The sequence below is a fragment of the Athene noctua genome, chromosome 21 (genome assembly GCF_965140245.1).
Source record: "Athene noctua chromosome 21, bAthNoc1.hap1.1, whole genome shotgun sequence".
NCBI classification, from domain to species: domain Eukaryota; kingdom Metazoa; phylum Chordata; class Aves; order Strigiformes; family Strigidae; genus Athene; species Athene noctua.
The window spans coordinates 6,441,935-6,464,790 of NC_134057.1; the positions used below are offsets into that span (position 1 = coordinate 6,441,935).

The 22,856-nt window shown below is 37.6% G+C and overlaps 1 protein-coding gene across 3 annotated transcripts in view; it reads left to right on the forward strand.

Moving 5' to 3' along the window:
• CTNNA3 (catenin alpha 3) overlaps positions 1–22,856 on the forward strand; it is a 480,821-nt gene that overhangs the window by 403,682 nt on the left and 54,283 nt on the right. For all 3 annotated transcript variants that reach the window (XM_074924433.1, XM_074924432.1, XM_074924434.1), the window contains one exon: positions 16,318–16,410. In XM_074924433.1, coding sequence (XP_074780534.1) covers positions 16,318–16,410 — 93 coding nt within the window. The remainder of the gene's footprint in view (positions 1–16,317; positions 16,411–22,856) is intronic.

The window sequence follows — 22,856 nt, forward strand, 5'->3', positions numbered from 1 at the left end:
TTGGCATTTTAGTGAAAATACTGTAATCTTCATGATTAGTAGTTTCCATTATCTCCTGGGACAGGTGACCTTGCTAAAGGCTTCAAAGCTTAAAGGCAGTTCTGTAATCTGGGATTTTCTTACAAAAAAGAGGAATGTTTAGCCTTGTCTTTTAAAAACTGAACCATGATTGCTTTTTCTAGAAACCATGAAATGTCACAAGTTGAAATGCCAGATTCTGCACCTTGGATGGAGTAAGCGTCAGGCACAAGTATAAACTGGGAGAGGAGTGGCTGGAAAGCAGCCCTGCAGACAGGGATCTGGGGGTGCTGGTCTACAGCAGACTCAGTACAGTCAGTGGTGTGCCCTGGCAGCCAAGAGGACAAACCACATCCTGGGGCGCATCAGTCACAGTAAAACCAGCCGGACAAAAGTGGGGATTATCCTGTATTCAGCGCTGGTGCAGCCTCACCTGGAGTGCTGTGTGCAGTTCTGGGCCCCACAGTTTAAGAAGGGTGTTAAGGTACTTGAATGCATCCAGAGGAAGGCAACAAAGGTGACGAAAGGTCTGGAAGGAATGTCCTATGAGGAGAAGCTAAAGGGTTTTGGACTTGTCCAGTTGTGGAGGAAAGGAGGCCGAGGGGTGACCTCATCGCTCCTGCAGCTTCCCGAGGAGGAGAAGGGGAGAGGGAGGTGCTGAGCTCTTCTCCCTGGGATCCACTGATAGAACGTGTGGGAATGGTTCCAAGCTGTGCCAGGGGAGCGTTAGACTGGACATTAGGAAGCATTTCTTTGCTGAGAGGGCAGTCGAACACGGGAACAGGCTTCCTCAAGTGGTGGTTGATGCCCCAAGCGGTGGTTGATGCCCCAAGCGGTGGTTGGTGCCCCAAGCCTGTCAGTGTTTAAGAGCATTTGGACAATGCCCTTAATAACATGCTCTAGGTTTTGGTCAGCCCTGGGGTGGTCAAGGCAGTTGTTGATCATTGCAGCTCCCTTCCAAGTGAAAATGTTCTGTTCTATTCAGTTCTGTTACATATACTCCAAAAAATCTGTGCAAAATATATACTTTTCCAAGGAAGCCATTAGGTGGTATTTTTTACTGTACTATTACATAGAATAATTACTAACATATTAGTTGGAAAAAAGATGTATTTTATCAAAAATACCATGAAAGCAAATTGAAATCTCAAGGGAATTAATGTCTTTTTAACCTCTCATGGAGCACACCACTGAACAGTGGGCCACTGCAAGCTGATCTCTGTAGATGTTATGGGCCACATCTTCTGCTTACAGAAATTTAGCACCTATGTTAAAATCAGTAAGCTGTGGCAATTACTCTGCTTGAAGGTCTTACTCTTATTAATTTGTATGACAGAGATATAGAATTTTGTTGATAAAATATTTAAAAAAGGGAAATAGATAAAGGCCATTCCACCACTGTGAGCAGCAGACCTCATTTACTCATCTCACTCAGCCTGTATTCGGTCCTCATGTGGTCCCATGGTATGGCACAGTTCATTGAGCATTCATGACTAGTTATCTCCAACTTTTTGAAGTTGTCTTTTAACTTCCTTCCCCCCTCCGTCTCCATTTAGAATTGGATTTCTTACATATGAAAGTAAGCTTCTTCTCTTTTCTCTTTTAAATCTTAAATTTTAAAGTCTCTACTCATCCGGATCTTTGCACCTGGTTTCATTCCCTTCTCTGTTTCTTATGTTGCCTCTATCTATATTAAAATACTACACTAAAAAACTGTGAATGTTTTAGAAACAAGCCGTTAAAAGTCAGTAAATAGCACTGTGGAGGTTCTCTGCAAAGTTAACGCACTATATCTGAATAAAGCCTCAGTAATCATCCCTAGTATAAATTTAACAAGCGGGGGTGTTTTTTCATGATATCCCAGTAATTAACAATAATAAATCTTCTTGCACTGCATTGAATAAATACACCTTAATAACCATACTGCCTGCATATATATGCATACTAATATGTTAGTACTTCCACAAAAGAAAACAGAAGTTTAAACTAAATCAATGAGTAGATTATGGTTTTTATTTCGGGTAAGAGAAAAATTTAGAGTTTGGATGATTGAAATAGTTCTGAGTAGTTTACTAGGTGTCTGATCACCATATAAATTAAGACAAATAAATTTATATAAATGAATTAGTGTATCATTTATGTGATCACTGTTTTCCAAAGTGTTTTTCCTATCAGTACTCTATTGGTCCTGTTTCCTGTGCAGACCAGGATTAACTTCAACTAATTCCCGATGTTCATTTGACTGACCGTTCTTAGAAACATCCACAGCTGGAAGGTCCCCAGGGTCTTCAAGCAATCTATTCCACTCCTTCATTACCTTGAGACATTTCTTCCTAAATTCCACCCCACATGTCTCTTTATGGCAGGTTAAAGCACTTGTCTAGTCCATCAAGGATGTGGAGAACTGGCTATCTCCTTTTTCTTGTTTCTTTTATAAAGTGTTTCTTTTCATATCCTGCTCATGCTTGTTGCCATCCTTTTCTTCAGCTGATTTACCTCCTTTTGGAAGTGCAGTGCCCAGCACTAGATGCAGTACTTCCAGTGGAGGTCTCAACTCGTGAGTTGTTATACTTACAACGACCTGGTTGCCTTTATTTTCAAGAATGTGACATTGCTGCTTCCCATTTAGCCTGTGATCTGCTGTAATTCTTAATGCTTTTCTCTAGAGCTCCTGCTTAGCTACTTAGATCCCATCTCTTATTTGTACAGTTGATTTTTCCTGGCTAAATTCAGTACTTTGCATTTGTTCCTATCTTCCTTTTTTTCTGCCTGTCAAGATTATGTTACATTTTAACAGTGGCTTTATAGTAGCAGTCTCTCAAGAATTCAGTACCACCTACAGATTTAGTAAGCCCACTCTATTCCATTGTACAAAGTTTTTATGAAAATATTGGGCTTAGTGCAGGTGCCTGTTGAATTCTGCTTGATAAATCCTGTCATTTTGACAGACAAATTTTGGTGGTATATTTTGGAGTGTATTTTTTAACGAATTATGTACAAGCACTATCATAGGTTCATCTAGAACCTGTTTCTCTAGCTTACTTAAAGGAGATAATGTGAAAGCTTACAAAAACTTCTTCTCCTTTATCGCCAAAGGGGCATTATTGTATCAAAGAAGTAAATTTGATTGTTTTGCTATGATTTATTCTTGATTTATCCATGTTTGCTGTTACTCAGCTTCTTTCCTTTCAAGTTTTCCTTTCTTTAGCTGAAAGTGTCATTAAAGTGTCTCTCTGCATGAAGATGAGCACTGATGAAGAGGCTGCTCTGCATGTTTTTTGGCATTTCATAGAAGCATAAGCTCTGTTTCACATTGTGTAGTGTTTAATTTAACATACAGGTTCACCCAGTTCACAGGACAGACCTCTGTTGTTCTGCTGCCTCACATTTTGTGGGTTGCAGATTAATATAAATTGACAAACTAATTTTCATGTTAGAGAATTCGAAGTGCTTAGTTTATTCCTGAAACGAGTATATCTTCATCCTTGCCGTCTCACAGCTCTGGTTTGTGGAGACAAGTTAACATATTCACCAGGGCCCTATTCTCATCAGAGCTTTCGGGAAGCTTTTGGAAATTGCTGTTGAGAATGACAGACCACAGTGAAGTTGGTGCAGTTACGCACATGCGTACAAGTTGGAATTTGGGTGCCTTACAAACCCTTCTTCTACTGGGATACCTTGGCCATCACATCAGCTACATTCTGTGAGGCCCAAGGCTGTGTTAGTTTCTCAGGGAAGTTTGTACTCATTGCCAAAATTAAACTTTTGCAGGAGATTTGAAACCAGATATTGTTCTGATATTTAACTGACTGTGAAAGGGTTTTACTGAAATTATTCATGTGCCTGAGCAGTTCCCAGACAATCTTAAAATTATGGGTAGGCAGTGCCAATGACAAACCAAATGAATTTCATTAATACTAACAAGTATTTATCAAAGGCATTTTTTTTTTTCCTTTCATGAAAAAACGTCTTTGCATTCCATTCTGTTCTAGTAAAAAGACCTTTTTTTTTTTTTTTTTTTAAATTCATTGCAATGGGATAAAAATAATACTGATCAGCTCCAGTTACAGATTGAATTTGGGCTGGTTATGGTTAATTAGTACTTAGATTCATTAGTTCTTATTCACTTACAGTTGAAGTCAGATAATACTGGAGACCTCTGATCAATTTGACCTCATGCGACCAAGCAAGATTTTACTGAGTTACTATTGGCTGCAGTTATTCTGCTTTTTATGTACCTTACTTACAAATAAGGGAAGTGGGGCTTTATGGTGCCGAGATGAGCAGTGACCACCTCCAGAATTCCCTACTTGGTTAAGCAAATGCACTCTGATTTATTGCAGTTAGAATAATTAGAGTATTAGAAAATATGACCTATAAGAAAAATACCAAATGGGCTAGTCTTAATTAGCCCAGTGATTAGAGTCACAGAAGGGGAGAGAGAAGTGGAAGATGTGATAGCCTTTTTCAAGTATATAAAATGTTGTTGCACAAGAAAGGACAAAATCTGTGTTACATGTTCATAATGGATAGGAAGATAATAAATTCTGACTACATGGGGAAAGTTTCAGTTTAGACATTAGGAAAACCAATTTCATGAGTAAGATTTTTTTAAATTTTCATAGATATTAAAGATCTTGTGGCTGTCTTTGTGACGTTTTTATCTATGGCAGTCTGTGTTTGTAAATGATAAAATTATGTTTAATATCTGCCCTTCCATTTCACTGGTCAGCAGAAGCTGTCAAAGATTCATATTTTAAAAAATATGCAAAGGGAAAATACCGATCTGAATAAATTTCTCATTTGATGTGTTAGAGAGGAATATTCCTTGGTGCCTTGTTTCACAAAACTTTGTCGTGAAACCTTCCCAAACTAAAGAAATCATTTCACATACAGACCCAAGAATTTTCCATGCACTGTTAAATGCATTAGTAATAACAGACAGTGTACATATAACTAAAAAGCTGTTGTTGTATGATTCTTTTTGGCGCCTATAAAAATGACAACAAAATCATGTAAGAAATAATTAGTTCAGAAACCAGACCTGAAATATTGTTCTTTGAGGGGTGGCTGGAGGGTGTGTATTTAATTCCACTTCACTTGGGGACCCTAGTTAGTAATAAAAGCTATCAGACTCTTAAAGCAGAATCAAATTACTGATTTGTGACATGAAGGCTGGTTTGCACAATGATGTGCTTAATGGGTTATTTAGTTCCATGTCAGATGGCACCGATCACTCAGTTGTACAGTTATTGGTTGCTGAATGACTAAATGTGCGTGGACGCGTGTTCTGGGCACCAGAAGCCTCTTGATAATTAAAAGCAGGAATAAAAGTAATGGATATAGGAGTCACAGCTAGGGTGGTTTTATTTTCACTGTCTCAGTATCTGGGAGGAACATCTGCTAAAAATGAGAAGTCTACGTTTCAACAAGTCATAGATGGGGAATGCGTGGGAAGGATGATGGTGGTGGTACCTCTGCATTCAGAAGTGGGCTATGCATTAGATTGTGTACCTTTACAATTATGCACAGGTTTTTAATTGACAAGCTTATTCTGTGCACCTTTTTTTTTTTAAAGATAATGTATTTTTCTTGCAGACCAGATAGTAGAGAGGGTCATTTGAGACTGAAAGAGACTTGAGCAAATATTGAGGTTGTAGATAATCATTTCATCTACTCCAGTTTGAGAAATGTACTTATCACTGGCTAAGGGATATATTCATCTATCCAAGGGAATTTTAATTTTTATTTTAGTATGATCATTTAGCATAGTTCATTTAACAGAAACAGATGGATTTGGCACATTACAGAAAAATCTTTGATGCAGGGGCTGCCATTGCTTGGGCTTTATTTGTCTGATAAACCCACATTTCTTATGGAATTCTGAATTGTCTGGTTTGTCTCTTGTTTCTTGTCCTCTGAGGTATTCACTGCACCTTTTTTACCTTTATTGTATCGATGTTTTCCAAAAGCATTTTCAGTTTTCTTATCTGCATTTCATAGGACAGTCTACCTTGAAACAATTTTTTTGTTTTGGCTTTGGGAACGAGGTTTTGGGATATGCTCTCCATCTCCCCAAAAAATGAGTCTTCTAGGGAGGAAAGGGAGTTTCTGCAGGAGGGCAGGCTGTATCACATGTTTTCCAAGCATGATTTTAAATCTCTTCTTCACAAAAGTGGATTTATCTTACCACACTTCACTACCCCCTATCACAAGGAATAAGCATTGTGGAAAGCTCACCGTTAGGTGAGATTAAAGTAAAATTAAATGTTAAAAAAAAACAACCAACCAAACAAGCAAAAAAACAAACACAAAAAAGCAAACAAGCATGAAAAATGCAGAAGGAAACAAAGGCTTTTGTTGAACGCAGCTGGAACGTGTGACTGGATCTAGCTAAGTGGATCTTCATTGTCGTCATCTCCTCTGCTTTAGGAGTTTTCCTGTCTTCCAAGGGACTCCTTGGTCAGGGTGTAAACCATCTGTGACTTGGAAACCTCTCAGGATGGAGACTACACAACCTCTCCGCTTCACTGCTGGGCTGTCCTCATGGGGAAAAAGGTTTTCCTTATGGCCAGGCTGAACCTCTCTGTTCCAATTCATGTCTGTTACCTTTCATTCTCTCACCATGTGTCCCTTGTGTGGTGTCTAGCTCCATCTTCTTGATGATCTTCTCAGGTTTCAGTGGGCTGCTGTTAGATGCCCTGAAGCCATCTGCCGTCTAGGCAGAACAAGCCCAGTTCCCTCAGCCTCTCCTTGTAAGACAAGAGTTCCAGCCACCAACTGTCTTGATGGTCCTCTGCTGACCTCACTGCAGCTAATCAAGTGTCTTCTGTGTATTGGGTGGAGGCCAAAACTGGATGCAGCATTCTGGGTGCTAATAAGGGACAAATAAAGGCAGATAGTCACTTCCCTTAATTTTCTCACTCTGTTATGGTTCCTACAGACCAGGATGCTGTTTATGTTCTTTGCTGCCAGGGCACACTGCTGGCTCATGCCCAGTTTGCTGTGTGCCAAGATCCCCAGGCCCTTTTCAGCTGATCAGGCAGCAAGGATGCGCAGCCAGGCAGCCCCAGCTTTTGTTTGTAGCAAGGGGTTCACCCTTCTTAACTGCCAGACTTTGAATTTATCCTTGGTGAAGTTTATAATATTCCCATCAGCCCATTCCTACAGTGTGCATAAATCCCTCTGAATGGCAGCTCTGCCCTTAAGCCTATTGACCAGTCCCCCAGTCTGGTGTCATCTGTAAATTTGCTGTGTGTACTCCATCACCTCCTCTTGACAAAGATCTCATACAGAACTGGCCTTAGGATAGACTTCTGTGGTACTCCTCTTGTTCCCAGCCACCAGGTAGGGTACAAACCATGAACCATTGCCCTCTGAAGCCTGATTATCTGACCAGTTTTTATCCATCTAGTTGTTCAGCCATCCAAAGTCTAACTTTCCAACTTGGTTACAGAAACTAGGAGATTGTGCGGAGAGCCTTTCTAAATGATAGCCCTCATCCAGAAATGTGGGAGAAGGTAGTCAAGTTGATGAGGTGTAATTTACTCTTGGGAGATCCATGCTGACTCCGCTCCATAGTCACCACTGTGTTCTTCATGTACCTGGAAGCATGTTCCGAGGGGAGTCAGTCCATGATTTTCCCAGGGACTGAAGAGAGGCTGAGCAATCTGTACCTTCCCAGTCTGTCCTTTTTTAAAAATGGGAACCATAATGAATTTTTGAAGAGTCAAAATGCAACACATCTGTCTGGTTGCCTTTGGAATTAGCCAGTCCTACAGTAATGATATATTAGACTGCTCTTAATACATACAGATGTGATAGAGAAAACAAGTTCTATTCTCTTTTAATTTTCACATGTTGGAGTAATGTTTAGAAATAGTCTTCTATTTCAAATACAACTATAAAATTGGTAGGCCATATATAATTTACTTTATGAAGATTACTGGCAAAAGTGAGCACAACAGCTCATTTGGCTTTTCACTACCTGTTTTCAAACAACTTAAGTATTGCCATTATAAATCAAATGTCTTAATTAGCTTCCCACTAGATTGAGTAAATGTATGTCAACCCAGCAGAGGGAACAGGGAATACATTTAGAACAACAAATGACTTGTATTAAAAACTACTAATCTGTTCTTGTTAATTATTAATTTTCTGATTTTAAAATGGAAGCTTCTAAGACATGAGGTAGAGTTTCCTACTTAATAATCATAAGCAAAAGATACACATTGCATGGAGCTTTGTATCAGTTGTTGTGGTTTTTGTGGAGTGAAGACTGGGACTTTGGATACAACAGAGGTGTATGATTGTAATAGCTGTGTGTTCATGTTTCTGTTGTTGTACTTTTGAATTTTAAAATATTTTTTTAAATGTCATACCAGAAAGTGCTTCCTTGAAATAACCGGAAAAAGAAAACAAGGTTTCAATGTTCACAAGTGAGTCCTCAGGTACCTAATGAATATGAAAATCAGGTACCTCCTGAAATCTTAGCTTCTTTTCCAAGGACACTGTTTCATTTTATAAAAATTTCTACTTCATCTATAAATCTTATCTTCCTGTATCTTTTGACCCTTATGGTTACAATACCATTACTAGTTGTGATTTTCAGGCAACTTTCAAGCTTCCACCAACTTTTTAGATTTAAATATGTGTTCAGTGCTTCTACAACAGCATGACTAGGTCAGTATTTTCAGGAATAAATCTCTCTTCTAATTGTTCTAGTCATTATGCAAGAGTGGCATGCCTGCCAAGTGCCATCAGCACTTCAAGAGGTACAACCAAACTTCAAGAAAGGAAGGAATGAAAACAGGGCTGAAATACAGGTTTCCAGCAAAAGAGGTGTAATTTAGGATAGACTATAGGTACTAAAAATCTCTGTGCCAGTTTACTCAGCTGTGATAACTTCACAGTTTTTACTTTAAAAGGATTTTCAGAAGTCAGTTCTGAAAAATTTCACTTTAAACTTTACAATTACACTCCTCTGCTCACATCCTTCCCATGTGCCGGGCTGTTTACTGAGAAGGCTGTTATCCTCAGTGAGAACTGAAGACACAGGAATTGTCACATTGAGTCAGGCTATTGATCTGTCCAGCTGTTTATAATGGTGATTAATCTGAACTTTTTGTCTTCATCTCCTGGAGCAGAATGTTATAAATTGCCTTATTGTTAAATGAACAAACAAAAGCTCCTAGCATCCAGCAGAAATAAGGTAAATTTTGTCCCATACTATGAGTTCATGACATCTATTATTTTTAAAACCTCTTTACCATATAACATAAGGGGTTTTTACTGAAAATACTTCCATCTTTCAGCATTGAAGGCCATACTTTATTCTTATCATTAATTAAATTGGTCTTCACCAAAGTTTGCGTTCTTACCACTAATCTTACCTGAAATTACAGCTTAAATATATAAAAAAATCTTTTGCACAATTTTCTCTGTTAGTAACAAGAACTGTTTACCACTGACATTTGAAAATGAACTATCTGTAATGTGTACAGGCTATGGCAGGATAATGATTTTACCATTACATGATGACAGATTCCTTGCCAGCAGTCGGTGACACTACTGCTACCAAAGACAGAGCTCTGATCTCTGGTTTAATTAATCATTTCTTAGCTTTATAGTCATATTATCCCAAATAATGTGGTACGCAAAAGATGTCATTTTAAGGGAAGCAGCAAGAATAGATTTCAAGAATAGATGTATGAACATTTTTGATGATAAATAGGGGGAATGGTATTTGCCACAGCACTGCGATGTCACAATATTGACAGATTAAGAGCACAGGATTTTAATGTGCCCTTTATAGTGTAGGGTTTTATTGTTTTCAAAATAACACTCAAAATAATTGCTAAAAGCAAAAACCTGATAAGTGCTTTTAGTGAATAGATAGCAACAATTATATGAGTTTCTTACTAAATTAGTCAGGAAAAACAAACAATGCTTGCAATTTCTTGTTCTCCCTCTAGTGCATCAAAACTCTTCCCCTGGCAGCCTGTCATCTGGCAGAATTATACGTGGGATAACAGTGGTATTGTGACTAATACACAAAAGTATCAGACACTAGGTAAATATTTGCAGAAGGCCCATTTGTGACACATTTACCATAGTTTGTCACACTGAATGACATGCTGTTTGACACGATGAAATTTTCGAAATATGGGCATTAGTCAAATGTCCAGAGTAGAATAGATAATTTCTTTAAATCCATTCCGTTCTCAGTGAAGAACATAATAGACAAATTCTGATCCTCCTAGAGCGCATACAAGCATTTCTGTTGCTGCTGTGGTATTTACATACCACAAATACCTCTGTGTTTGCAGTGGCGTAATAAAGATATCACATCAATTTAGCTCTTGTTAAGGTGTTAGTCTGCACTGCATTTTAGTATTCATTTGGAAAAAAAGAATGACTGACAGGGGGTGTTGAAATCAAGATAAGATAAACCATAAGAGCACATAATGACAGTCTAAAGGTCAGCATTTAATTGAATGTTAGATAAGCAGAGATAGCTTCCTTGTTTCATGTCATGATGCCTCCTTGTCCATTTACATTGTGTATCTTGAGATTTTTAGACTTGACTCTGCATTTTTTTTACCATCCGAGACCCTTTATTTGCAGGATTGATGGTTTCATGGGTGTGTGTGACCTTTAAAAATTAATGATCTAGATAAAGTTGTTTGGATAATCACTTTTGAGGAGGTTTGAAACCTAGTCAAACACATTGTTCTATAAAGCTTGGATTAAAAAGCAAATAAGCCAAAGAGCACATCTGCACCCAGCTTGGAAAGACTGGCAGAGATTTAAAGACTAAGGCCAGACCTTGGTTTTATGAATTATTCTCTTTAAAATCCTAGTAGAAAAGCAAATTAAAAGGTTTGTCATCAGAGGGTGTTTTTCATTTCATAGATGAAAAGGTAATTCATAGCCTGATATCACCCATGTGCAATAGTAATGACTTGCTGTTGCGGCTTGCAGTTGAATACCAGGAAGGTGTAAAATTCATCGGTACTAGACTTGGCTATAAATATGGTTTTGAGTCCTCAGCCCGAGTCTTCAGTAGCAAAACCATCGAGAATGCAGATTTATTACAAGCATTGAACTGTGGAAAAGAATACACGCTACTTGCCTAACACATTAGCAGTAGTAATGTAATTTTAAATGTGTAGGGACATACTTGAATGCACTTTTGTTGGGGTCAACAAAGCCTTTTCACAAATGACTGAAATCTCTCATAGAATCACAGGCCAGGAGGCTGGGGCAGGCGTCCTGTCCTGTCTCACCCCTCCGCTCTTGCACCCTGCTGTTACCTAACATTGTCTGTAAACTGCTTAAGGTTCATCTTATAACTGATTTTTCCCCTCTTCCAGCACCCCTAGGGGAGACTATTCAAGAGTTCTACTCTTATGACTGCTGGAAACCTTTTTCTAAATTTTTCCTATTTAAATTTATTTCCAGACTTTTTTTACCACTGTGCTTCACGCATGAGTTTGTAGGTTGTTGCTGGCCAGAGTTGCACAGGACTTAATTTCACCTCAACATTCTTCCTTACATTTACTGTAAATTCCATACTTTGTATGCCTTGATAGTGAATTTGTCATTTATGCCTTGTCTTATCCTGTCAGTGACTACATCTACCTAATGCTCTTCCCTTTCTGTCACTTCAGTTGCTGAGTTTATGTTGGAGGTTATGTACAGTTTATGTCACTCAACCTTAAACAGTACTTTCAGATTCCTTCCATTCTTCTTATTCCAGTCCTCAAGCTCTGCTGTTCTTCCTGTTCAGAATTCCCATTCATGGATGATAGCACCCTATTTTGTGTTACAAGCCTTGGTAGTCCATACCAGTTTAAACATGCAATAACATTTTCTTACTGTAGCATTTAAAGCAAGTGTAGAATTCAAAACCAGCAGAGTTGCATTATGTTCAGTTTTCCCAATATGGAATATTCAGATTCATATAAGCAGATACATCTGTGTCTCAGGTATTTAATAAGCAGTGAATCATGAAAGCTATATAAAAAAAAATATCACAAATCTTGCATTGAATTACATAAAACAGCTTCCAAGGAGAGGAAACAATTGCGTAACTTCTGTTGTTCTCATTATTATGGTGGGTGGTTTTTTTTTCAATTCTTGATGCTTTATGTTGAGGCAATCTGAAGCACAAATCCAGGCTGGGCGATGAGTGGATGGAGAGCAGCCCCGAGGAGAAGGACTTGTGGGTAGTAGTGGATGGAAAACTGCCTGTGAGCCAGCAATGTGTGCTCACAGCCCAGAAAGGCAACGGTGTGCTGGGCTGCACCCAGAGCAGGGTGGGCAGCAGGGCGAGGGGGGGGATTCTCCCCCTCTGCTCCGCTCTGTGAGACCCCCCTGCAGTGCTGGGTCCAGCTCTGGGGCACCAACAGCAGAAGGACACGGACCTGCTCGAGCGGGGCCAGAGGAGGCCACAAAGATGCTCAGGGGCTGGAGCCCCCCCTGTGAGGACAGGCTGAGAGAGTTGGGGGGTTCAGCTGGAGAAGAGAAGGCTGCGGGGAGACCTTAGAGCGGCCCCCCAGGGCTGAAAGGGGCTGCAGGAAAGGGGGGAGGGACTCGTCATCAGGGGGTGTAGGGGTAGGATGAGGGGTAATGGGTTTAAACTGAGAGAGGGCGGATTTAGATTAGATAGGAGGAAGAAATTCTTTCCTGTGAGGGAGGTGAGGCCCTGGCACAGGTTTCCCAGAGAAGCTGTGGATGCCCCCTCCCTGGCAGGGCTCAAGGCCAGGTTGGACGGGGCTTTGGGCAACCTGGGCTAGTGGAAGGTGGCCCTGCCCATGGCAGAGGGTTGGGACTAGATGATCTTTAAGGTCCCTTCCAACCCAAACCAGCCTATGGTTCTATAAAATTGGCTATGTTTGGTCTTTAATAACTAGATAAGGGGTTTTTTTTATTCTGAACTCTACAATACCAATAGTTCAAAACCAGGCGGATCTAGACTTTGGAGAGAATGATTTGGGAAGAAGTCAATGGGAGTGCACGCTTTTGGCTAGAAAAATGGGATTTCTACAAGAAACTTCTCATCCCAGCCACAAATAAATTTTACTAACCTGAAAAAGGGCATATGCATTATTTAAAAAAAAAATTGTTTTCTGACAACATTTGAGCCAAGAGGAGCTCAGAGATGAACCTGCTTGCATTTAGACTTTGACCTAATGTTCTGAATGTGAGTAAAGAACTGGAGAGTGAAACCTTATACCCATCCAGCTGGGAGGAGTTCTCTGTTCTACAACTTGGGGTTTGAAAGTGCCATATCAGATTAATAGATTGATGGGTTTGCCTATGGACAACTTCCCTGAGACTGTCATTGAGAGATGTGTTATACTAGTGTCATTTTCCTGTCCTCTTTGCTCTCTATGGTTTCTGCATTTAGGCTGGTAATATTTATGTGGTTTGACTTTACAGAAAAATAGTATCAATGCTATTCTACAGAATTCTCTCAACTCCTCCTAAAATAATATATATGCAGTTTGTTGTGGGGTGGTGATGGTATAAAGCTCTTACTGACATGACCTAAAATTCACTTATGAATAATGTGACTGTGTCAAAATTATTAACCATTCTGCCCTATCTCAACAACTTGCATTCCATATTTTATAGAAGGAAAAGAACCTATATTGGAAATGTGGGATTGTCAGACATTCCTGTGTTGACCCTGGAAGGAACAGTGACCTTCTACTGTGAATCCAACTTCATCATTCTTGGGAGAAAAAAAATTGTAATTAACATTTAGAAAAACTTAAGAATCACAATATATTTTTATATTTAATAACCAAGTATTGTGTAGCTTTAAAAAGAAAGTGATTTCTTTTTTCAAATAACCTCTCACTGAATCAAGGCTGTTACCTGCCTGAGGGCCCTGGTCAGTGTAATCCTGAGAAGCTACAGTTATTCTCTTTTAATACCCTTTCTGTTATTGGTCCTCTAATAAAAGTGTCTGTGTTTCAGTTAAAGTGAGTTTGTGATAGTATTTTATTTCCTGGATATTCACCCACAACAAAATCTGGTTTTCCTTTCACACTGCAGGTTTTCAAACAACTTTTGCATGGTAACAGCATTTAGCTACCGTGGAATTCTTAGCATGTCTAATTCCAGGGCTAAAGCTGAGAGACTTCATCACACTCTTAGTCTTTGCCTGAAAATAAAATGTTCCTTTTCCCTGCTTTACCAGTGTAGCATTACACTCATCTGTACTCTCAAAACTGATGGCCTGTCTATTTTCTTGAGGATGTCTAGGTGTATTTTACACCATCAGCATTATATTTCTGCCAGCTTGTGCATCCGCTTTGAGTTCTTTATTTCTTACAGTGTTATCTGATAGAAATTATTTTGTTTAGTGAGTGAATTTACTTGTGTGCTCTTGAAGTAATGAAGTGCTATTTAAACCCTGTTTCAAGGCTGACACTGAGTCTAGATGTTTATATACCACCCCTGAGCCACAGAGGCACTTTCTCAAATGATACGAACATATGCAGGTGGATTTATTCAGTTTAATGTAGTGCCATTACCATGCTGTGGACCCAGAAATAACAGAACCCTGCAACATCTCTCTCAGCAGATCTTGTTTATATGTAACTTGCCAGTAAAAAGAGAAAGGTGAGAACATAAAGCAATTCTGGATTTAAAAAATTATGTTTGACATGATTGAAAATTGGGTAAAAGTAATGACCGGAGTTTTTTCTGCCTGTCTTTTGGTAGGGTTAGCTGCTAGTCCTTCTCTTGTAATGATTCTCTTGGCATGTCAGGCTTTTGGGATACTAAAAATGTCAGGATTTCCTTCTAATTGGAACTCTATATGTCAAGCTGGTAGTAGATCATTCAGTAGTAGATCTGTCACCAGTTACGTATTGAGTCTGATTCTATATATTTTTGATTCTTTAAAATATGAATCTACTTGATAAAGGAAATTTTTTTGAGTGCCCTGTTGCACTGGCAGAGCCAATATTTTTTTTTTTTTACATAATTTATAATCCCAAAAGTTTTGTGTGCTTCATTGTGTGGTGTTTTGTTAATATGAGTAAACTTGCTTTCAGTGTTTTATTTGGAGTTCTTTATATAGCCGTGCTCATTATACATTTTTTACTGTTATGTATGATAAAATTCAGAACCTCTGTGTCGAGATTTATTTTTTTTTAGTAATAAGTTGGTCAGATGGAGGAAATAAATGTGAAGACCTGGATGGCATAGCAGATTGTTCTTGTCATAAATGAAACAATGTTTTTGATAGAGTTGCTCATGTATGGTTGAAGAAATTAGTACCCAAACCCTAAGTTATCAAAGCAGGATAATAATTTAAGGGTTGTGAAAGTCTTATATGTTGAATAAAGTGTAAATGTATTTACCTAATGCTGTTGGGATTAACTTTCCTTTGTTGAGAAGATTGCTTGATATCATTAATTGATACTTGTAAGAACTATTTCTTCCTATCCACCTACAGGCAAAGAACAGCCCTAAGAAAACATCACAACAGTAGAAAAGGAGAGCAAATTATCATAATGCGAATGTGTATAAACTGGTGTTGCTTAAATAGTAGTTAAGGTCTCTGGAAGGAACAGACAGTGGCATATGAAATAATGCCATGTATACAAATAGCAAATTAGGACCACTTAATTTTTCCAGTAGTGCAGGGACTTGTGCTGCTTGATAGCATCGAGAGGTGACACATTCAAAACTGGGGAAGAGGTGTTCTTTCCCTCCCAGAGTGCATAGCTGGCTTTGAGCACTCCTTGATGTCAGTGTAGCAACAAAAATCAGCAGGATTCTGAAGCCTCGTGCTCCCACTGACAGTATATTCAGCCCTTTCAAGGGCCTACTAGGTCTGCTGTGTCTAACATGAAGATGGGAGGGTGGACACATGAATATTTCCGGACAGTGAATTAGTACAAAAACTTGTAAAAAAAGTAGAACAATCTTTTGTTTCTAAAAATCTAGGCATCCTTTCTTGTAAAGTAAACGTTTCTTGTAAGACACCTTTGCTAGCAGCAACGACATGATGTTTAAATACAGACTAACTTCCTGAAGTACCAACTTTAAAAGTCAGCCTTTTAATTAAAGCATGGCTGATCTGAACTAGTTCAAAGCTGTCTGACACGATTTGATTTTAGTTAGCATTTAGTAACCAGTGCACTGCTAGAACAGGACTGGTTTTTGTTTGTCAGATATTTTTTTAGCCCAAATGATAATGTATGTTTGACATTAATATGAAAGTTACTGACCATAAAAGAGAATAACCCATTTCTACATTTTTTTTTTTCCCAGACACCTGAGGAGCTAGAAGATGTATCTGACCTTGAAGAAGACCATGATGCCCGTAGCCGTACAAGTATTCAGACTGAAGGGAAAACTGACAGAGTATGTATTACATCAGTTTATTTTAAAAGAAATTTGATGAGGGGAAAAATGCTATTGTGTTATTGTTCCTATGAAGCCACTTAAAGTCATGCAGTGAATCATTAAAATCTTTTTCAACTCTTAATAGATTTCTGAAAATGTGCAGGGGGCATAAAAGTGATGGGTATGACCTGAAAGAGAAAAAGACAGTGTAATTACGTTGTAAATTCTTGGTGAACATCTAAGTTAGACAGAAAAATTCTTATACTTACAGCATGAAATTCTAACAGGTTACAGTTTCATAAATGTGGCTTGGTCTAATAGAAGCTAGGTTAATGAGGATTTTTTAATATCTGGGTCTTACTGAAGCCTGCAACGTGTATTAACCAAAATAATCTCTACGTATGAGAAAGTTCACATGCATAGAAGAGAAAGTGATATATCTGGAATACGCCACTGCTGTGTGTGAGTTACAGACTTTTCTTGCTGTGGTCATGTGTGAAACTATTCTATAGTTTATTGCTTAACTAGTGAATACATGAACTGTGAAAAACTTAATACAATATTTGACAATTTCTGTGTTTTTGGAAGTTCTGTCTGTTTTTCCTGTTGTATCATAATTTAACCTTAAGACTTCACTACATTACTGTTTTTTGTTTATTTTTAATATTCAAACATCCAAGAGCCTGAAAACATTTTTGAGATAGCAGGTTTCTTGGTACAAAATGGATGCATTTAGCAAACATTAATCTTCTTTATGTTTCCACTTTAAATAATGTTTCAGCAAAACTGTGCACTATTCACAACTTTCTGAAGTGCAAAAATCCATGGGGCCAGAAATGTCTACTTCATTACTTGTTTGCTCAATACCTAGTGCAATAAGAGATCTACACATTTGATTGATTCTAGTATTATTCCCCTAATGGAAATTATAAATGATAGAACTAGTTGGTAAAAAGCAAAACTTTTCAGTATAAAAAGAATTATGTCAAGAAAATGGTGTTTTAATTCACATCTGGTTTTCAGCACCTTTTTTTTATTCAACAAACACAAATATTTTCTTTATTAAGACCCTAAATTCTAATGAAAAAACACTAACCAAAATGAATGTTGTTCACTTGTGTTGCATATGTGCATATCAATTATATGTTAATTCACTGTCAGTTGGTTCCTAAAACATTGTGAGAAATGTAACGACTACGTGAAAGATCACCTCATGCAGTGTTATTACTCAATAAATATAATTGGCAGTTAAATTATACTAGCTGCCCTTTTCAATTTAAATTACTCTTTGTAAATGTTAGCACATTTTCCTCATATTGCAGGCTAAAATCTCTATTGTAGTTAGGAAAGGCAAGGTTTTCCTTCAAAATGTTATCCGTATAAGATGCTATGAGTTTGTTTGGAACGAGTACAAATGGTGTGCTTGAATCTTTTCATAAATATCCCGTATTCAATGCACTTGCAGTTTTTCTCTCACTGGGAAAACAGACATAGTAGTTTGTAGGTGTTTATTATCACGATGTAGTAACAAAAGATTCACTAAAGCTTTAAAAGATATTTTCACACATGATCTTTTACTTCTCAGATCAATTAGAGTACTCCTTTAATGGGAATATTTATTGAAAAGAAAACCATAGATAACACATACTTTGAGATGGCTACACAGAGCAAGAAGTAAATGCTGAAGGCAGCTGTAGGTAGGGAGCTGGCTGTCAAGACTCAGAGGCTAGGTGATTGCTGTGGAGAGAGACCTCTGGAATATGCTTTTCCTTCAGCTACACACACAAATACCTAATCTGCACTGGCAGTGAATTGGGTGTGGAGGTGGAAGGGACCGTTGTTTGTAGATAAACGAGGGTTAATACATTTGAAAAAACAGTATTTTAACAGTATAGGATGAATGTTTCTGTTTTTTCTTCCATGTATCCCCAAAATAATAAAATCACTGTAAATGTTCCTTTTTGGGGGATCTAGATGGCGAGTCATTGCTTAAGGCCTGATTCTATATCTTTACTTGGGAACAATTTTTGTAAATTATGCTATCAGAGCCATAAGTGGCACATTACCCCCCGAGATTAATAGAAGAATATAGCTTTGACTAAATTAGATACCCTCTCAGCCTAAATCAACGTATTGACAAAAACTTTCACGTACATTTATTTTTAAACAAATGTCTGGGCAAATCCATTTGCTGCTGCAGGAAATGTAAACAATGATTTAAGGCCTCTCTGTTTGGCCTGCTATTTGATATTGATATTTAAAGATTTATACCCAGAACCTATTTAGCAATATGAGGAATGTGTATAAGGAAGATAGATTTTAAGGTTTAGACAGGGATTGTTTTGCATTGTGCAGCAGATTCCTGTGGCTTTGTGAGGCTTTTGCACGCAGTGGTAACACCACGAATGACTCTGTTCCAGAACGGGTATGGCAAGATTGCAGAGTAACCCTTTTTCCTCCGTGAGTTCTTTCTCTTGGGCATTTCCACTACAGTAACTCAATTTTATACGTATCTGCCTCAGTACTAGTTCTGCATAACAGCACTCTTGATTCCTCTTGCTGTGTCAAGGGTGTCGTATTTTCTCCTTTGTCACATCTCTCACTGTTCCAACAAGGAACTAGGGCCTATGAAAATGCCTTTTTTCTTTTCTTTTTATCACAACATAAAAAGTCTGTAAAAGCAGATGTGATGTGCATATGCCGCTTGTAACAAAGGCTACATCTTAACTAGCAAATCTTATTTTCCTCATGTAGGAAAAAAATCATATGTTATTAATTATAACTTCTTCAGAATCTATCTCTCTATAGAGAGAGTATAGGTTAGTGGTGAGATAGCAGGACTGAGATTTGACCTTGTATTTATGTTCCTGACTCTGCAAGTATACAGGTAATCTTGGACATATTACTTCATTGATCTTCCCCTCAGATAATTCCATATCTCTAGGATAAATATGATTGTGCTTATGGCACCATCCCACACCATGGGATACAGGTTAACTTGTGCAATGTGCTGTGACATCTCTCAGTAATTAAATTGGATACCAATACTGATTAGTATTTTAACAGTTTTATATCCTTGAAGAAGATCCTTAGGACCAAATCCTTAGCTACTATAAATAAAGGTGCTGCGTGTGGATCCAAGGGCTAACACGGTTTTTCTCAGCTGAAAGTTAGATACTCCTCTGGTTGTTGTGTCTAATTTGTGTAGTTACTCTGCAAGCTTATCACACAGTAATTTTGCTTGAGGAAATTTATGCCATCATGATCAGTGTAATTCTATTGAGATAGTTAGTAGCTTATTATCATATGATTTTGCATTGAAGAGAAGGTCAAGAATTTGCCTAGTTAATTTTCAGGCTTAAAAGACAATGTACATTCTGATGATAGGAGAAAATGTATTTTAAGTGTTTAAAGTTACTAAATTAGTGAAGAGCTTAGCTTAATTTCAAAGTTATTGCTACAGGTTAGATGTTCATATTGGAGAAGAGGCAAAATATTTTAGCTCATAACATAATCCACTTAGAGATGATAAGAGCAGAAATGCTTTCAGGCAGCCACCCACCCACACTTTTTTCTCAGAGTTCTGCAGATAGTTTTGTGAATACATTGACAAAAATGTCTGAGAATAAGATCTTTTATACAGATTTGTTGCATACCATGTTTATGCAACTATTCAGGGCCAAGGAAAAGTTGACTCAGTGTGTATTACTGTAATTGAGAAAATCCAGACTGAATTATTTCATGGTTTTATTTTTATTTCATCTTAAATACAGTAATGATTAGTATATGTCTAAAAATATATTTAGCCTTGAAAAGATGGCCATGTAAAGGTCTTACCAAAATCTTTTGTAAGAGAGGCTGAACATAAAAGCAAACACCTATTGGTACTTGCTTAAAAAACTACTTAGGGAAGTTAATTTGCCATCAAATTAATTAGCTATTCTTATTCAAGTAACAAATACTTTACATCTTAGTTCCTATGTTAGTATAAATGCTGGCATACCTTAACAGGAAGCATGTACTGTTTTGTTAATAAAAAAGCTAAGGTTAAAATATTTTGTAAGTTTAATTTTTATCAAAGCCACACACAAGCTTGAAATCCTGATGATAAGAATTCAATCATAATGCAAATACTTACTGTAATTTTGAGTAAATTCTATGAGTAGTAATTTGACACAATATATGGCAAAAGATTCCCTGTCCAGAGTCATGAGCTATCAAAAACATTTCATTTTCTTGCGAATTCTTAAATTACCCCATTTCAATGAAGAGATAAAGTTAATGGAGGACTCAAGGCAGGACTGGAAAGGACCCCAAGAAGTAGGCAAATCCAGACATTTGTCCCAAAGTTGAATAAATATACTTCCTCCTGACACATACGTATATAAGAGCAATTGCATTGTTCTCTCTATGTTGCTCATTACTGGAATTGATTATTGGAAAGGTTTTTTTCTTTATACTCTGTATGTTGCATGTTAATACTAGTCATATCTGCAATGGACACAGAGGATGTGTGGTTTCCTTTCTGTATGTATATATATATATTTTTTTGTACTTGTAGATCCTTTTTCTGTGTCCTCTCTGTTTTCTAAACTCCAGATTAAATAACTCAAATTCCCTTCATTTATCCTTTAAGATCCTTATCCTTTAAGTGGTTTCTGTATGTCTTTTTGCTCTCCTTTTCTTTCCTCTGCATGCTCTTCAGCTGGTTAATGACTTGTTGAATTTTGTATCCAGACTATTTATTTGCTAAATGCGTTATGCCGGCTGTGGTCTCAACAACAAGCACTAGTAAAAGGTTTACATTATTTTCTTCTGTACACACACTTAAGAATAATTTTTGTATGAGATTTGCCTTTTTGTAAAGAGGCTAATCAACTAAAAATCAGAACCACTGATAACTGGTTTTGTCTCAGTTCCATGTGTGTATTGATGATTTTTCTTAGGTGTAAAATCTACATCTCACCTGAAATACATCCTTATATTTTTTTCAGATTGGTTCTCAAGTTTCTCAAGATTGCTTTAAACCAGTATAAACCAGGGCTCTTAAACTGCAAATGTGTGATGTGTACTCTTGGTTCTATCACCCATGCGATTAGTGAAAATACTGAATAATGGCAGAGTCAGGTTAGGTTTCTTCAGAATTTCACCTGATGGATCCCTCTGGTTTGGCATGCATTCTTGATAAGTAGTCTCTGAGCACTTTTCTAATCAGTATCACATCCATCCAATGGCAATTAAATCTAGATCATATCTCCCTAGATTATATTAAATGAGGATGACATGAGAACCAGTGACAAAACCATAGTGAAGCCCAGATTTATGAAATGTTGCTTCTTCATCTATAGGCTTATTACTCTGGGACAAAGAGAAATTAGATTAATATGGCACAATTTCCTCATCTAAGTCAACCTTTTCCGTGAAGGATGATGCAAAAAATGGCATTAAACAGTTTGTTCTATTATCTTCCAGTACCTTTACCTCTTTATCCAATTATACTGTAGCTAAAAATATGCAAGAACTGACATGGCAGCATACATGAGGCACTCTGAACTTGTTTGAAGAATGCTGGACTTCAGCAGGCATGCTACAATTCTTAAAAATGGGAGAAGACAACTGGTGACAGCAGGTTGTAAACTTTAAAGAAATTCTGCTTCTCCCAACTGTCAGTATCAGACACCCACACAGTTCATCTCCAGGGAACATCCTGTGTATGTAGTTTGCCATGAATTGTTGAATATCCACCGTTCTCTCTTTCACCTTTTTATCCAAACTTGAACAATTATTCACTCAGTAGAAAAAGTATAATGTTTTGTAAAATGGAGCGAGCACATTTTACTCATTTTAACAGAATCACTTCTGACTCTGTGCTGTATTCAAGAAATGTACTTACATACTGACATTCAAAACACATCTGTAGAGTAGTCTTTATAAGTGTTTATCTCATGCTCGCCTTTGTGATAAAATGTCATCAACCGATATGATCTACAAAGTTTGTCCAAAAAAACCCAATTAAAGGTCACAATTGAAACCGTTTTAAAACAGTTTGTCTGAAATATTTTACTGTAATTTGAGTGATTTGGAGGGATCTTGTTCACTTCCAACAGTTGTTCAGCTGACTGCAGCGGAGGTGCAAGAACATAGTTGAGATGGCTTGCTCTGGCTGCTGAGGCTGTGGTGGAATGAAAAGCTTAGCTCTCAACTAAGGCAAAACAGGGACGTGAATCAGATCTTTTGGGATTTATGCCATTATCTTATAACTACAGAGTGTGAAGAGCATGTTATTTTGTATTATTGCTTATAAAAGCTCTGAAAAATTTTTCGTGTTCTCCATCAAGAGAGTGGGGTTTGTTTTCTTTGTAACCTGCAAAATTATAGAAAAACACAGTTTTTCTCTTTTATTCTCTATAGTTATGTGATACACCGCAACCTGCAAAGAAGGAAGTGTTAAATACTTTTCAAAG